At 38.2% G+C, this 12,007-nt stretch overlaps 1 protein-coding gene across 5 annotated transcripts in view; it reads right to left on the bottom strand.

Moving 5' to 3' along the window:
* Positions 1 to 12,007, bottom strand: part of LOC124170492 (protein unc-79 homolog) — a 175,155-nt gene that overhangs the window by 149,669 nt on the left and 13,479 nt on the right. For all 5 annotated transcript variants that reach the window (XM_046549237.1, XM_046549239.1, XM_046549242.1 and 2 more), the window contains 5 exons: positions 11,452 to 11,622; positions 11,238 to 11,342; positions 10,893 to 11,108; positions 5,685 to 5,926; positions 47 to 264 (listed from right to left, as the gene is read on the bottom strand). In XM_046549237.1, coding sequence (XP_046405193.1) covers positions 47 to 264; positions 5,685 to 5,926; positions 10,893 to 11,108; positions 11,238 to 11,342; positions 11,452 to 11,622 — 952 coding nt within the window. The remainder of the gene's footprint in view (positions 1 to 46; positions 265 to 5,684; positions 5,927 to 10,892; positions 11,109 to 11,237; positions 11,343 to 11,451; positions 11,623 to 12,007) is intronic.

The following is a 12,007-nucleotide window of genomic DNA, read 5'->3' as shown; positions in this document are numbered from 1 at the left end:
AAGAGCCAAAATGTATTTTTTTAGTCACTAAGAATACATCACAGACCTGACAATAGCTTCCACTAAATATGTCTGTGTCTGTGGATCCATATGATGCGCTGGCAAGAGAGCCGTGTGAACCATATGAACTTCCCCACCTCGACGACGACTATGCCTCATAGCATGACACTGACGACAATATCGGATCGGACGGTTACCGTTATAGCTTGCACAATCCATGGAAAAACAGACAGCTACAACAAGCTTCTGGGTGGAACGACAACTCTAAAATGAAAAAGAGAACAAAAACACAAAAAAATGATCAGCCTGTGTTCTATTTTACCCCCAATAGTTATCATTCTTCCTACCAATCACAAAGCATACAAGCTGATTGCGAGACAGAGAATACCTTTATAGATATCATTACTTATCAAGTACACCCATGCCTCGTATAGCGCAATTTCAATTAGTGCAATTTCGATATAGCACTAATTCGTTCCTCTGGTAAACATCGCAATGCAGTGTCGCCCAATCAAAAAACTTTAATGCTTTCATGGTAAAACGAGAACTTGAGCTATGTACACACAAAATTGCTATCATTTTATGCATATTAATAGTATTCCTTGCCTCAAATCTTCTTTTTTGTTTCTATATTAATTGAAATCCTTTGCTGTGCAATGGCCAAAAACATCACTCGTCATGCGGTCCAGATAGCTGGCCTACCGAAGTAATTTAACAGAATGACAATAGTTAATTTAGATCATTAATTAAGCGTGGAGCTAGTGGAAATGATTTTTTTTAAGCAATACGGTTAGAGACGTAATTTTTACTGTCATAGGTTATCGGGCGATTGACTTCCAGGTAGAGGGTCTATGCTAAAGCCTTCAAGGTCATCAGTATTCACGGGAGAGAAATGGAGCAGTGGGCAAGATGTGTATGAATAGCATCAACACATAAATGGGTCCGCTATAGAGTTTCAAACACAATGGCTTCATTCCCTCCCTGCAGTCGCAGGTCCTCTGCATCTCAGGAATACAGTTCAGCAGTAGAAGGTGATTTCGATAGAGCCATACAGAGTAAAAACCAAGAGAAAAATGGCAAAAAATAGGAGTGCGGGTTGATAAATCAAGAAGTTATCAAGAAAAACCATAAACCTTATACCTGAAAGAGGTCAATTGTTTTGAAGATGGAGAGCGTCAAAGTGATATTGTGCAGAGGTTTAAACTCACGATGCCTTATTCTGAACAAAGACGAAGTTAAAACATCAGTGACCTCAGCCACACCAACTTCAACCGAGCGGTCAACACATAGGGAAAGTTCATTGTGAATCTGTACAAGAAGACGAGGGCGGTAATTGCTACGAGACATTTAGTGAAAGCTCAGGTTGGTTCCAGAATTTTAAACAGCAAGCAGGTATTTTCAGTGCAGTGATATCAGGTGAATCTGCAAGTGTTGATAGCGCACTCACCGCAACGTTTTCTGATGAACTCCAAGCTGTGATTGAAAGTGGCTCCTTTCCCCCTCAACTAGTTTTTAGTGTTGACGAGACGATATTGTTTTGGAAAAAAATGCATTCTCTTTCATTCATTTTCAGGGAAGGAAAACCTGGGTCAGGTTTCAAGGCACTTAAAGACTGTATCACCTAGCTGCTAATGCCTCGGAGGACTTCAAATTAAAATGATTTATCATTCATAAACTCCCCTAGCTATGAAATGGCATTCAAAGTAGCATTTGCCTGTCATTTTTATGAGCGACAAAAGGGCCTGGGTGACACCATAATTGTTTTTAGACTGGTTTGAAAAATAATCAACTGCCGGAAATGCATTACGAGCCCCTGAGATAGCAGATGTTAGCACACCCGCACAATAGGAGGGAATTTCAAAAGCTCGTATGAATTTTTTTAACGTGAATAAAAGTCTTTGAATGCGTGCCTACTATCTTTATAGATATTTCAAACTATATAATTTATGTAAATAAGATATTATAAGGCTATTTATGGGAATGTATATGGTTTACAGGAAATTAGATATCCAACACCTATGCTACCAGGAACGCTTCCCTTTCTTCCCAATCTTAAAACACTCTCGTGTAACGCAAATTCGTATAGCCCAAAGACCCCAAGGAACGCATCCCTTGCGCTATATGAGGCATGGGTGTACTTCAGTTTGGTCATCCATTTTGACACCCAAAAAGCTGGTTAAAAGACATTTTACCAATATGCTAGAGATGGGTTAAACTGTTCATTTTGAAGACACGTTCACTTTGAATGCGTTCATTAAAAAGAACAGTTCAAAATATCTGTTCATGGTGAGCAGTCACGGTCATTCAGGTAGAAAATACTGTTTATCGGACGTTTAGAGTAAATGAAAGCTTAGTGTGGTATCATATGGTTTGCGCAGCTTGTCATAGTAATTTCAAGCAAATTCTGTCCTGGGCTTTTACTTGGTTATTCATGTGCAGGAAAATATCTTCTGTCCACTAGTAGAATAAGCCAGAGTTAATATTTATCAACCTAGCTTCTACTCTTATTCACGTATTTAGCCCCAGAAAAGTTTTTAAATGCTGCTCTTATGAGCAATTTAGTCTTTCATACACAGCTTACGCTTCTTTATAAATATATTTAGTATAAATGTCATTTGTGAATCTCTCTCTTAGACTCTTCGGTAAGATTATGATTTTTTCTCCTCATTACAGCCTGTGTCAGGTATCTATCCACTCTAACAATAAAATTAACTATCAATAATAGCATGCGTAAGACAGTGAGAAATAATCAGTTTCATTGCTAAATTTGTACTTATGGTAGAAGGTAAAATAGAAAAATATGCCCATGGAATTCTACAACACATTTAAACATTAAACATGTAAAGCAAAGAAAGAGCCCTTGTGAGGTATATTTATGTGCAATTAAGCTAGGTGGCCACAATTAAATACATAAAATAAGGCGACATGAAAAACCTAATATCATCAAATAAAATCGCCGTAGGTCAGATATTGTTTTCATTCCTTCAAAAATGATGAATATATGCCTCCGTACTGGATATAACATAGTTAAATAATTTATTTAACTTTTCTGTTTGCTGAAATTGATTTTTTAATTGATATAACTAGAGATGGGTCGAATAGCAGATTTCTCAAACTAAAATATCGAATTCGAATATTAAATCATAGCTTGAATATTCGAACACCTCAAATTTCGAATATCTCAAATACTAACATTGCACAAAATATTAAACGTTATTCTTCTATTTCACTTGATGAATGCACAAATAAAAAAGTATATATCAACCATTTTAAAAATCTACCTTTTTATTTTGAATAAATTCCCCACATTGATTGCTGTAGCTTTACATCAGCTATTTTTGGTTGCACTTTTCCTAAGTTATCTGTTTTTGTTGGGTGACTTTGTTTAGACAGACTTGTCATCTCCAAAGCCAATTTATTTTTTATCATCTCAACTTTATTTGAATCTTGGAAATCACTGATTTTGAATCATACTTCAACAATTGTGGCAAAAGTGAATATTTTTTTTCCAGAAATTCATAACAACTTTTAATGGAAAACAGCAAATCATTGACGAAACCTTGTATGACTATGCGTATACTTCTTAGTTTCTAGGAAATTAATAATGCTATTCACAAGGGTGATAACTTAAGAAACTGTGACGGCACTTCCACTAAAAAGAAATGTTGCTCCTTCGAAAACATCCAGAACATAAATCAATTGCTTGATAGCATCGCACTGCATTGGAGTTACGTTTACATTAAAACTCAGGTTAGAGGCAGCTAATGCTATTGCTTGCTTCTGTTCCAGAAGACGCCTCATCATGTAAAAAAGGGAGTTCCATCTTGTGGGTTCATACTGGATGAGCTTAGTATGAGAAGTGGTGAAAATAATTTTTTGAATGTTAGTGTACTGATGCATTTAGCCAGGGGCCCGCACATATGCCATATGCATTCTGTTCATCGAACGCAAATGTTCAAATGAACACAAAATTAAAATGAACGTGAGATCCCAAATGAACAGCCAGAGGGAACAGATGGCCACCAGAAAAAGAATGCCCTCAGAGAAATGAATAGCTTCCGAAAAAGAATGCCCTCCGAGAAATGAATACCCTCTGCAAAATGAGCGAAGAGGGGAAAAGAACGGCCTCTGAGAAATGGACACCCTGAGAAAATGGCTACAACGAACCTAATATTTTGAACGGGTATTCAGGCAGGCCTTCGAACCATTCAGCAGCTATCCTGTTCGTTTTCATGGACGGAGGGGAATGATAGAGAAAGAAGGGGAGGGGCTCGGTCGGTGGTCTTGGATGGTCTGCATCTTACCCGCCATCTGTTGTAGCCACCACACACTTGATGGTGTAAGCTGCAGTTCAAAATACCTCTTAGTGAGCATACCTGTTGGACCGAATATGCCACACTTGTGCAGTGCAGTCATGAACAGTGAACTGGGAGTTTTAAAGAACTGTTCATTTTATAACCGGTTCATATCAGTGAACAGTTCATTTTGGCAGTTCGGTTCTTTCTGACCCATCTCAACAATATACACATCCATTTTTTGGAGGCTTAGAAGTATGGCTAATGAATGGAGTATTTCTAAAAGCCCATGTGCCACCACAGGCTTGCATCCTAGATCTCGGTCTAGGGCTTTCAGCTTTAGGACATTAGGACGCCTCGGTCAAGGAAATTCTTTATCCCAAAATGCTAGTCTATTGGATGCTTCCAAGTCTCAGAGAATGACCCAGTGACGCTGAAACACGGTAAGTAAATAAAATAAGGCTGATTCAAGGCTTAAGAAAAAGTAGTTGATAAGAAATTATTTCATACATTATTGCCATTACAAATGGTTATTATTTCACACAAATCTACATCAAGAATATTCAGTGGAACTGCAATAAAGCAAGTATGGGCTATTGTGAGACCTCCGCCATTATGAGAGATAGCTGAAGCACCCTCAATTCACTCTATGATTAGCATATAAAAAAATTTCGTTTTTAAGAGGTCCTTTTAGTGTTGACACTCATCATAGTGAGAGTTTCCATCACCAGAAAACCTTCACCAAGAGTCCCTAATCTCTGTAATTGCCGGCAATCTGTTAGAAATGAAGTTAAAGGAGTGTTCAGTCTCAAATTCATGTGGTAAACTGTCGTCTGATAAATAAGTAGTTCATTTTGGTGAAAGTATTGCGGCATTAACATTCGTGAATGCTCGATCTTCTTTTGTTCCTCAGGTAGCTGAAAGCAGTCGACAGGATACCCGCAGGTCTGCGAGTTGAGTGACTAGAGAACATGTGAAGGTAGACACCATGGCCAAAAAAAAACACAAAATGTGTCTACCTGAGAAAATGAAAATAATAGAGCAATATGAGAGTAGCGTAATTAATTTATCTCCCTTTTCGCTCTTCACAATTTAAAAATACAAAGGCACCAGAGGAATGCAGAACATGAAGAGTTTGAAGGAGCTTTGTTCAGTTGGTTTTGCCCACTTCATTATGCAGGAACTACTGAGAAAAGGGCTATGCTTAACAAGGGTGCAGCTATGAATTAAGGCTAGGGCGGGTTTTAGGCGCAACTAATACTGGGGGTCGTGGGGATTGGAATACCTGCCAGAGTAAGCGGGAGGTGATATTAGAATTTCAAGAATTCATCTTACAGAAGAAATACAATATGAAAAACAAAAAAACAAACAAACCACTCCCGACTTTACCTTGTTCTCGCAGGACAAAGAAACTTGTGATTGCACAGGATGAAGCAAATCATGGAATGCTCGGTCTGGATGAGCACGATGTATCTCATTAGCACATTCAATGCAGAGGTATAATGGAGGAGGGCTTCCACTTTCAGCAGAAAATGCGATTGCAATCCCATGGTCAAAGCACACTTTGACAGCTTCAGCAGTCCCCGCACTGGGACAAGCATCTCTCTGGCACACAAAAGGAGTCCACTCAGCTGCAAGAATTAAACATTTACATCACTAAAACCCATAGCTTCATAGATCACTGAACATGAGGAAAGGCATAACCACTTCTACTAGAACGAGCAATAGACATTAACCACACTATGGAAAATTTTAACTTAGCAGATTATCCAGCTATGAAATTTGGCAAAGTCAGCCTTAAGTGCATTGAAAGTAAAAATATTACAGTATAAATGTCGTCCAGCATGTCCTGGACTCCAATTACGATACCCTACCATCAAACAAGAATAAGACCAACTAGAACCAGCTCTTTTTGCAAGGATCACTCAGTCTCGGTTGTCTTCTTCTGACGGTCTTAGTACCATGAGATACTATCAAATGAAGCAGATTCATACACAGGACAGTAATGACAATCTGATGTTAAATTAACTGACCATCTGATTATCAATGATGGATGCCTCAATTAAAATGCTAGCCCTTTCCCTATCCTCTCCCAACATGCGATTAATGTTGACCCCAGCAAAAGTATTCCATGATAGAATATCTTGGAATACTTTAGTAGAAACTATCGGCCGTATTCATAGTTTCCTTAGTAAGCTACTAACGCCTAAGTAGCATTCTAAGTAGTAGCATACTAGCACAATGGTATTCATGAATCATTAGTAAGGGCTACAAAACTTAGTATGCTACTACCTTAGTGGCCAGCTCTTAGTCGCCCCACCTGCCTTGTCTAAGGGAGCTACTAAATATGGCGGACCATTGTGGATGATTGAACTCTAGTTATATTTGTATACTGTTATGGATTTTTTATGCATCTGTGCCAAAATGGAACACAAAAATCCATTCTTAAAGTAAGGCAGGCAACGTATATAGAGTGATTGTTGACAGTAGTTGAATTTTTTTATAGCTGCAAGGAAACTATAATGTGCATTAAACTTGTGCCTCCAGTGTAAGTGAACACAATTTGTGCTTTTAGTGTACCCCTAAGTGAATTGATTGGAAATAGACGATGAAGTAAAGATTGAAACGGCAAGTGAAGTGATTGTTAGTGCCTGAGCTTTGGCAAAATTATTTATTTCTTCCATACTGGTTTAATCAACCGTATACATTTCCATCAAACTGTTGCAAAGGGGATATGTTTCAAATTTGAAGTAAGTATTCTTTAGGAATACAGCCAACATGCATTAATTTTAATTCGTTTGCACGCTTACAAGTTCGGTTTGATTTTATTACTAATTCTGCTCACTGCATCGTGAACTGTCACCAGTGTTTACATTTCACGCATTTCATTGCACGGTTGTTTTTGTTTTAGTTACGGTACGAGTGATAGTGAGATTGGAAGTTTGTTGATATTACAATAACTGGTTTAGCAATTTGTTTCAGCTTCTTCATTTCTTTGTCTACATAATGGTAATGTTAAATAACATGAAGTGATTCTTAATCGTAAGTGATGAGTGGGAAGTGAGATGTGAAGAATCCTTTCGAATTTCAAGGAGTGCAAATGCTTTTAGTGTGTGCAGAGTGAATGTAAAACTGATTATAATGCTTTATTAGTGTTACGTTATAGTTTTTTAAATTAGAATGAGCAAAGTTTTTCACTGAATCAGTTGATTCGGAATGTACTGATTATAAGTATATCATAAAGACAGCTCGTAAAATGTGCAGTGAAATGTTGCATGCATTGTAGTGCTATTTGTGTTATCCAGTGTTGCCAAGAGTAGCCTAATGGGTAGAACACAAATTGCTACCGAGTATAGGCTACCAAGCTGGCTAGTAGCATACTAAGTTAGTAGCTCCTAGTAGCTCACTTAATAGAATCCATGAATACCATATCTTAGTAGGCAACTAAAAGGTCTTAGTAGCCGACTAAGTTAGTCACCCTACTAGCGTGTTTTAGCGGAAATCTATGAATACGGCCGCATGGTTCTAATTCAACAGACAAATACACTACACGCCAGAAACTGGTGTATCTGCTCATAACAAGTTTCATTTTGAGAGAGAGGGTTTCTTTTTGTAGAAATTCAAGTTTGGGCCTATTCAGCAGCAATTTCTAACATTGTTACAAAGTTAACGTAGGAAGAAGTATCTGTGGCCTCACTTCTCCAGAAATAGGGTGAATTCCTATTATTTTTTTATTACCTACCTAAATCAAAATATAGCAGGTAGCGGTTGGCTTAAATAAGGATTATTAATACCCTATCAAACGAAGAAAATTTTCCGACCTAGGGCAGTTTTAATAAGTGATTATTAAAACATGTTTCCCTGAGGTCTATGCCTCATGCATGCATTGGTAATCTCAGATGATGTAAAACTCCTATCTACTCATATAGAAACTAAGTCCCTCTGACGTCACGTGGAGTGACATCGCATGGGCGCCAATCTGGACTTTTTCAAATGCAGTTAAAATTGACCATTGCCATTCGTCTGAACTGGGATTTCTAAAACCAAAAAAAAAGGAAACTACCCCATTGGGGTGGTCAGAGACATCACTGAAATACTTAAAGAGAAATGATTTGCCAAACATGGGAATGAAAGGAGGTCCCTATTTGTTGTTAAAGAGGGCTGTACCCAAGGCTATCAAGGTATTATGTAAGCTTAATTTTGATACAATATTACAACTTTTTCAATAGTATAAGTTTCCTCCAAAAAGCAGTTGCTGATAGAGTATCTTTTAAACCTATATACTTGCACAGCCAAATTAATTGGTCCCATAGAAACTACCGTATTTGCACGAATCTAAGACATGGTTTTTTCCCTCCTAACTCCTGCAGAAAAGAGGGAAAATAGCTGCACAGTAATTTAGCTTATTTAATTTTGCGTTTAAGTAAAAAAAACATTCTCCATTTTTAGGCAGCTGGCAAAGATTCGGTGCGTGCCGATCAGTCGCCGGGTGCACTTCTGCCGCGTCCGCGAGATCGCCTGCTTTACCCTGGGTTCAGCTCCATTCAAGTTAAAGCTTGATCAACTCACAAAATGTTCGTGTGATTGGTTACGATTACCTAAATTGTAATGTTAAAACCTCAATTCTATCACGGAATAAACTGCTACGAAGTCGTTGCATTTTTCTCAGAGCAACGGTAAGAAGGCAACATGATTTGCCTCTGTGTAAAGAGATCGATTCAGCTGTGATCCCACATTAGCGCATTTCCCAAGATTCGTTATCCCACTCCATTCAGCACTCGCCTACCCCCTATGACGCTTTCCTCTTCTCCAAAATCAAACAAAAGGTTCCAGCTCGTGCAGGGATCGTATTACGAATGAATGAATGAATGAATGAATGCTATTACGAATGTATTACAAAGACCTTAGCCTTGAAAGAAAATATCAAGTTACACGAGAACAATACTAACGTGTTACATGCCTCTTCCTTTCTCACCCGCTGAACTTTTTCAGCCTACCCACTTCAAAGTTCCCCATTTCTGGAGATCAACTGCTGCATGAGTCACCCATTAGCCCAAAAGGTGTCCGACAATGAATTTCAGCAATTGCTATTATATTTTATTAGACTGATATGTTAGTAATTTCCAAGTCATTCAAAAAAGAATGCGACCAAACACAAAATACGATGGTGATTTTTGGCGAAACTCGATATCCTCGTAGCTAAGCTTCTAGGTAGTTAATGCGGCATTTTTTTCTGAAAACAGGATATCAGGATGTCATCAGTTATCAATTTATGAGTTATACCATAAGTCTCACTTGCTAGAGTTACTGACGACGGGATAGCTTCTCAGGATGTTTTGTTTCTCCCTACTAACAATCCGAATTCAACTGCTCATCTGGCGCTACACTAATTAGGAAAGAATGGGTTTCTTTAGGGCAAAAATTTCATGGCGCAGTCATATGGTAATGCCTCACCCTCTGCAGTATGCTCTGCATACGCCATACCCGATAGTATCAGTTCCGAACTTTACCTCGTACAAGTGGTTCCCGACTTTCCAGGGTGGCTTGACTTCAAACCACTGAGTGTTTTCCGTGTGGGTTTAGTAAAGTCAGGTTTCATTTTCACTAGTTTAATTTTATTCGTCTTCGGACCATGGCCCCTCCGAATAAACTATTGAGAACTTTAAGAGATGGACTGAAAATAATTGAACATGAAGAAAAGAATCCGGGCTAGAAGCGCGTGAATATTGCAGAACGCCTTGGGTTGTCCGCTAGCACATGACGGTAAGGGTGGGGGTATAGTGAGCCACCTGATAAAAACTCGTAGAGAGGGGAAGCCGAGAATCAGGTGGGCGGGCCGCTGACGATATGCGCAACATTGTTCACGCTTTACACACTGCCTCAATTATATTAAAAATGTATTTATTAGACAGGAACAATTCTAATAATAGACTATTTTTGGCCTTTGTGATCCATCTCACAACTAATCACTGCACCGGCGAAAGCGGTTGTTTTAGGCACAACACCCACATTACTCTCGTGAATACGTGTACTGGAAATGGCGTTTGATGGATGAGATTTTTTACATCAGAAAGAAATCCATAATAGCATAAATGCCAAGTGGAGAGCAAACATTTTTTGGTGAGGTGGCATGTTCCTAAGAATATTTGAAAGAGATATTAGTTGAATCAACAATATGACCTAAGTGCCTCGATAAAGTAATAATTTTCCTGTAACTAGCTAAAATCTTGTTTGAATCCTTTATTGAATATCATAATTACGCGCCAAGACCCTGCGTTTCCCTGGGACATGGCCAACCAAGCTAAACATTCCCGCATTGATTGTTTATTTGTATCGTTATTAGGAAAAAAAAAATTTCCCTAGTGGAGTTCCAATAAAGGGGGGGTCGTCTTAGAATCGTGTTCGTCTTAGATTCGTGCAAATACGGTATATCAATCACTGCAACTCAAAGGCATATCTTAATGTACATAACAGTGTTAGTAGAAGCAGTAATATTTAAAAATATTAATTAGGGTAAATCAAAGCATTCATTTAAATTCATAAGTGACACTTTGTGACCAGTGGTCAGTAAAGGTTTGTCCACTCCCTCATTCTTACAAGTAAATTTTATTGATGTGGCAGGTGTCCCCCCTCCTTGTCTTCTTTGCAGCTCCAGCGGAACCAGTGCACTACAGAAGGGAGGCCAATAGTGAAAAAGAAGCTTGGCTGCTGCTGCTCTAGCTGGAGTAGTTCCATGTGCGATAACACACAAAAGATCTTGTGCAATATTTGCCCTCATAGACATGAGGCATTCTAGGAGCTGACAATGCTGAGCTGTAAGATAATTTGGTGATACGAATGGTGAATTAGACTCGTAAAATATTTTTCAGATTTAAAGATAAGAAACTTATCAAAGCCAAATTGCCAAAATTGCGAATCAAACTATGTAAAACATATTCTCACATGGACTGGTTGAATACTGGAAAATGAGCATGATGATGGAGGAGACACTATGGCCAGCATAACTGCTCATGTGTTGTTGTTGTAAAGACTGCTCATCTGCTCTTGCTTGATAGAAAAATATTTAATAACTTTCACTATTAAATTACAAAGATAAGTTTTTTTAACATATACAACTATATATAATCCATTATCATATGAAAACCAAGGAACTTACCAATGGTAAAAGGCAATACATAAAAGCACAATGTATTAACTATTGTTTGATGAAGTGTTACAGGTAACACAGCCATTGATGAGGCCACTAAGCAGGGAAGAGAATCAATAAGATCATGTCCAAGAAAAGGCAGCAGACACCCAAGGCACTGAAGAACACACTGCCCAAATGCTGAAAAAGTAATAAGGATAAAGTATCTACTATAAGATTTTTTTCTTACATAGAACATAAAGGTAGGAAACACAAAACATTTGCTTTTACATACTACAAATCATTTGCAGCTGCAGCATTTGCTCTAGCTTCAAGCACTCAACGAACTCGTTATTTGACATAGGTTTTCACAAAAGTGGAAACAAAAGTAAATGGATAATAGAAAGAGACTGATTGATGCCTATCAAATTTGTAAAGCCGAAAAAATGAAAAAATAAGACCTCTGTAGGCATAGGTTTAAGCACTAACAAGGAGACATCGCCAAAGCGATGTTCAGGATCTGGATGCGGATGTTATTTTCTGAAACTATATAGGCAAGGTAGAAAAAGTGTCATGGCTTTCTTCC

This window comes from Ischnura elegans, chromosome X (genome assembly GCF_921293095.1).
Source record: "Ischnura elegans chromosome X, ioIscEleg1.1, whole genome shotgun sequence".
Classification (NCBI taxonomy): domain Eukaryota; kingdom Metazoa; phylum Arthropoda; class Insecta; order Odonata; family Coenagrionidae; genus Ischnura; species Ischnura elegans.
Note: the sequence above shows the minus strand (reverse complement) of the source record. Positions and strands in the feature narration are given on the sequence as shown.